Source organism: Argentina silus, assembly GCF_951799395.1.
Source record: "Argentina silus genome assembly, chromosome: 15".
Taxonomy (NCBI): Eukaryota; Metazoa; Chordata; class Actinopteri; order Argentiniformes; family Argentinidae; genus Argentina; species Argentina silus.
The window spans coordinates 8,244,706-8,250,997 of NC_139669.1; the positions used below are offsets into that span (position 1 = coordinate 8,244,706).

Consider the following 6,292-nt stretch of genomic DNA (forward strand, 5'->3'; position numbering starts at 1 on the left):
TTCACCGGACAGGACCGGACCCCACACCGCTCACATCAACTCCACCGCCTCAGGGGAGAGACCAGAAGAAAATACATCCAGATTCATTTAGGAAGGAGATGGAAAAAAAACCAACAACAAAGGTTTTGAATGGAGACCAATGAAAGAGATAGTCCTGTATGGTCCCACACATGCATTAGAGGTGATTACAGGTGATGCATCTCTAGGAAGGAGGGGGGGGGGGAGGGGGGAGGAGGAGGGAGGTTGGGGTGAGATTAGCAGAGGATTTTACAGGGCTGACTATGTCACGCAAGCCAGGGGGGTGTGTAGAGAGGGGGGTAGAATCAGCCCTAGGGACGCGGCCACTAATCGGCTGTCAGGTTCCTGTCTGTCAGGGGAGGTTCCCCCTCCCCCCTCCTCCCTCCGTCCTCTCTTCCCTCTCCCTACAGCCATAAACCCCACCCATCAACCCCTCCACCCTTCCACCCCTCCACCCCTCCGCCTGTCCCTGCCCTGCCCCGCCCCGCCCGCCCCAGCCCCAACCAACCTGTTGACTTGACTCGTCCCCCTGCCACAGGCATGGCACCCCGCCCCCTCCATCCTCTGAGCCAATCAGGGCCACCCGCCCGCTGGCCAGTAGCGTGAGGGAGCTGTCAGTGACACGAGGGTGCAAGCTGTAGTCTGGGGTGTGATTTCTACCTGGTCTGAGTGAGACAGGGGATGGAGGGGGGGGGGGGGGAGAGACCAAACTGAACAGGGCCACAATTTACTCATCTTCTTCTACTTCCAGCTTAATAATGCACCATGTCACAAAGCAAAAGTCATCTCAAACTGGTTCCATGAACATGACAATGAGTTCAGTGTTCTTCAGTGGCCTTCCCAGTCACCGGATCTGAATCCAATAGAACACCTTTGGGATGTGGTAGAACGGGAGATTCACAGCTTGAAAGTGCACCTGAAAAATCTGTGTGATTGCGTGTACATTGCTTCACCGCTGTTTATACTGCTTATACTGCTTATACTGTTTATACTGTTCATACTGTTCATACTGGTTATATTTTTTATTATTTCTATTTTATTTTATTTTAAAACTTATTGTTGCACTACTCTGTGGCACTGTCACTTTTGCATTTCACTGTATACTTGTATGCACGTGACAAATAAAGAATCTTGAATCTTGAATCTTGATGCAATCATGTCATCATGAACCAGAATCTCAAAGGAATGTTTCCAAAATCTTGTGGAATCAATGCCACGAAGAATTGAGGCTGTTTGGAGAGCAAAGGGAGGGCCTACCCAGTATTAGTATAGTGTTCCTGATAAAGGGAGGCCCTACCCAGTATTAGTATAGTGTTCTAATAAAGGGAGGCCCTGCCCAGTATTAGTATAGTGTTCTAATAAAGGGAGGCCCTACCCAGTATTAGTATAGTGTTCCTAATGAAGTGCTCGGTGAGTGCATACTGAACTTTCAAACCTCTGGGTCATTTGTATTTTAGCTGACGCTTTTATCCAAAGAGACTTACATTGCAGTGTGTGCATACATTTTTCAGTATATATGGTCACAGCAGGAATTGAACCCACAACCTAAGTGTTGTTAACACCATGCTCTACCAACTGAGCCTTCTGCTGAGAATCACATAAAGGGGGTTAGGTGATACCTGATGTCACCCATTGAAATAACTATGTACACTGCTTGGGATAAATCCATATTTCCAAACAATGCATGATTACTCACAGAGTATCTGACTTGAGACAGACACCTGTGACATATATGGATATGATATTCATGTTTAGGGTCTAACATGTGTTTAAACATGCCAAAAACATACATGATGAACTTTCCATAAGAGACTTCCTACTACCACTACAGGCCAGGTGAATATATCACAGATATAAGAGAATTTGAGTTGAATGAGGTCCACCAGTTATCTAAGAGGTGTTAGATTCACATCTACTGTGCAGAAATGGACACTTGACATCAAGGGAGGCTGCTGGAGGTAGAAATTGGAGGACAAACACACGTGTTTGATACCATTCCTCATTCCATTCCATGCATTCCAATGAGCCCGTCCTCCGATTTCTACCTCCACTAGCCTCCCCTGCTTCACACATATTTATTGTCCGTTAAGGTGAACACACTAGAACACACGCAGAAGACATTTATGAGACGGATGAAGCTGTCGTGGCAATATTCAAAATGAAGGATATGTTACTATTCGTTATTTGAGAGTTGTGTAAACCTGCTGTTACATATATGCAACGTTCCTATGCTGCTGGCCAGACCTCAGTCCAGCCTCCAGACATGACAGAGAGTCTACTGGTTAATACACAGTATGGCAGTTGGTCGAATGGACATACCATACCTGTAAACAGGAGGAAATCGGAGGACGGGCTCATATCAGGAATGATATCAAACACGTGTTTTATACCATTCCTCATTCCATTCCGTGCATTACAATGAGCCCGTCCTCCAATTTCTGCCTCCACCAGCCTCCACTGGTAGGTTGTAATAGACTGAAATTACAAGACTTATCTGAGAATATTTGGCAAATTGAAAATCTTGACATGTGAATTACCTCAGGTCAGGAAAATGCATTGTAGCTTTCTGTCTCACAATATTGGAGTAAAAACTCAAAGACCAGTCAGACTAAAGTACAGGTATGTCTGTACAGGATGACAAAGAAACCCACTAAGACACAGGGTGTATTTATTAACAAGTACACAAGTGAATTTTATTTATGCAAGCAAATTTTGATCCTACAGGTCAGAAAAGCCACTTCAAGCTGTTGGCACATGTATGTACAAAACAGAGTTAATTTAACGCCTGCTACTTAGCATTCTCTGTGAACGTACAAAAGACTCATAGGAAGAGGAAGCTGAAAGCATCGTCAGGGTCATCACTGAATAAGCAACATTGGTACAAGAATCAGTCATGGTTGAGAGAGCTCATCACAAACTAAATAGACACAAATCAATCCATCACTACGGTTCTAATATCGGTAGCATAATGCGGTTAGCGTGGGGGGTCTTAGCATACTGCACATATAAACAAAGGGTTGACCCAGCAAGACAGTCAAAAAAGTGTAGAAAATAAAAGAGTGAAATCAAATGACTTTGAGTCAATAATACTATACCATTAAATGCATGTCCATGCCACGAAAAACATCTAGATTCACAGTCTTTAGCTAACAGTACAGTTATCCAACTCGTGGTTGAACACCAATGCGCTTACACCTAGATAGAGCACATAAATGGTCAAATAAGTGCACAAAACTAGCTCGTAGTTAGAAATACTGACAAAACAAATATTGCCAGGCAATGGATAGGCCACCATCGTACAGCAGACCTATTGGCTGAATGATGTGTAAGCAAGACAATCAGACTTTTACTGTCATGAACAAAATTACTTACTGTGACAAACACTTTTCTTACATCTGATAAACCCACCAAAAAGTGCCATAACACCAACAACGTTTTTTTTTTTTTTTTTTTTTTTTGTAGCGTCAAGATTCTTGTACGACTGATGACGGAGGGTGGATTCAACCACAGTGATTTTTTTTTTTTAATTCTCATAATCATGAATTGTCCTGAAATTGAAGTGCTTAACATAATAAGTATGCATTTATATATCAATATATACAGTGCAGAATTCTGCCAAAAAACTTGTTTCATACTTGTATTTATAAAGTTTCACTTTAAGAAATTAAAAAAGGGCTTATGAAAACATGTTTGCATGTGCTTATGTGGCGCTTATGATGACAAAGACAATGGAGTCATTCACAGTCCTTAAATACATAGCTTTAAATTGGCAAGGAGCCCCCCGTATCATAAAATAATCCATAGTTTATCATTTTAGCGATTAATCCCGTCTTTGATATTGACCGAGGTCAATGTTTCCTGTTTAACAGGCTTGGCACAACTAGCAAATACATGGTTTCTTCTTCTAATAATTTGGTAACGTCGTGTATCATGTAACTGCAGTTAGAAAAAAGGAGGTTGATAGTCAGATTTGAATTCCTTTCACTTCATAGTGATTGAGATCCCTGGCAGTATACTCATATTTGAAGGCTTCATAAGCGATATACTGCAGTTCCCCTGTGAGAATGATATCTAAAATATGTTTTTAGTCTTCAAAAACCGATCACTCATTCATGTACATAGAGTAGTTGTTTAAAATGAGATTTTTAGACACACAAACATGAGAAATGTGCTTGAAACCCTTTAAAGCCCCTCCTGACCCCCTCAAAAGGAGAAATAAATAATACAGCAAAATAATATGACACTTGTTGAAATTATTTTCATAAATCATAAAAAAAAAAAAAAACTAAATAATGATTACAAGAAATAATATCATCCAAAGTGTTTTACTTTTAAAGTACTGGCCTACTACTACTACTATTACTACTACTACTACTACTACTACTACTACTTCTAATTCTAATAGTTATTCTAAACTACCATCTACAAATAACAACTCCAATACAATAATAATAATAATAATAATAATAATAATAATAATAATAATAATACAGTCTATAAGTGAGGTCATGGGGCTCTTCGTCTGAAATGCTGTTTGAGGGGGTTAAGTGAGGGTCCCCCGGACCACGTTGTCGTATGACGCACTGGTGACATCAGAGGTGGCGAGGGGGCCCGTGACGCCACCCTAACCCCCTCTGGAGGGCATGGTGGAGGGGGGGAGGGGGGGGGGGGCGAGGGATGGGGGAGGAGGAGGGTCGGGGTGGCAGGGACCAGGCCTCACGCTGGGGGTCTTATGTGTAGGCGTTGAGCCGCTCCTTGGAGCGTGTGGAGTGGATGTCGTGAAGCTCCTGTTCTTCCTTGGACTTGATGTCCTCGTACTTCTGCATCCGGCACGCGTCCTTCACGTAGGCCCAGTTGGCCGACAGAACCATCAGGTAGTGGATCTGGAACACAGAGAGAGATGGGTCAGGGGTCAGGGGTTAGGGTCAGCTTACTATCTTTATTACATTCTATTGTTGTTGTTGTTGTGGATGTTGTAGAGCAGCTCTGCCTAAGGCCCTCTGTGGTCCTCTGTGGCTCAGTTGGTAGAGCATGGCACTAACAATGCTTAGGTTGGGGGTTCCTTTCCCGCTGGGACCATCTATACTGAAAAATGTATGCACTCACTGCAATGTAAGTCGCTTTGGATAAAAGTGTCAGCTAAATGGCAGATATAAGGCATTTTGTGGCATTCTGTACTTGTATTCAATGTATTGACAAATATATGGAACTTGAGGTTCAGGGTCAGGGTCAGGCTCAGGCAAAGAGGAAACCATCAACACCTCTAGGACCCTTTCTTTGTTGTTAGAAACTTGATTCCTCACGTCTTCTCCTGCGTCCTCCACTCGCTTTCTACTCAAATCCAATGAGGAGAAGATCTAGGTCCCTCCCCTTTGATATTCTCCTCTAATGATTTTTGAGAAGAAAACGCGTGAAGGACGGAGGAGAGGACGTGAAGAATCGAGTTTCTTACAAATAAGAAAGGGCCTAGGTGTCTCACTCTCATTTCTTCCTCTGCTCCTCTCCTCCTCCTCCTCCCCAGTCTTTCTCACTGTCGCCCCCTGCTGTCTCCTTGAGATGACTGGTCACTGCATTGTGGGGGTTATGGTCACCTATATTCACCCACATCACCGCATCTTATGACAAACTTATTATTATTTTTTTTTTTTTAACTTGTTTGATTATTTATTTTGTTTAAGGCGCTTCAAATACAATGTATTATTATTATTGTTGTTGTTGTTGTTGTTATTATTATTATTATGGGTGGGTGTTGAGAACATCATGACATCACCAGCAGAATTGCTGCACTGTGTGTGTGGCCTGTACAGCTCTGTCTCTACAGCTCTGGGAGTGCGATACGTAGACGCAGACACAGACACATCCACGGACCAGCCAGCAGGTGGCGGTGCAGTCTCAGAGCCGTACTCAGGGTTCCCATAGCAGGCTCCATGGAGACACAGTGTAAATGCCGCCACTCTTTTCACGGTCATATACTGTACGCCTTTACTGCTTTTCACACACACATACACACACACACACACACACACACACACACACAGACACACACACACACACACACACACACACAGAGACACACACACACACGCAAAGACCAACTAGGCCGCGAGGATTCCAACAAAAGCCGCCATTTAGCAGCCAACCGGGAGGACAGAGTGGAAAGACCTTATATATTGATTTTATGTGTCTGTGTTCCAACTGTTTTCATTTTGTTTGGTTCAGGGGGGTGCAGTCCAAACGACTAAGCCTTCCATTACCCCGCCCTCATCCCTTCACT

At 43.3% G+C, this 6,292-nt stretch overlaps 1 protein-coding gene across 1 annotated transcript in view; it reads right to left on the reverse strand.

The window, feature by feature from the left end:
* Window positions 1-4,748: 4,748 nt before the first annotated feature.
* gpm6aa (glycoprotein M6Aa) overlaps window positions 4,749-6,292 on the reverse strand; it is a gene marked incomplete at both ends in the record, with an annotated part of 20,834 nt that continues 19,290 nt past the window's right edge. The window contains one exon of the mRNA XM_083685761.1: window positions 4,749-4,901. Within this exon, the coding sequence (XP_083541887.1) occupies window positions 4,749-4,901 (153 nt within the window). The remainder of the gene's footprint in view (window positions 4,902-6,292) is intronic.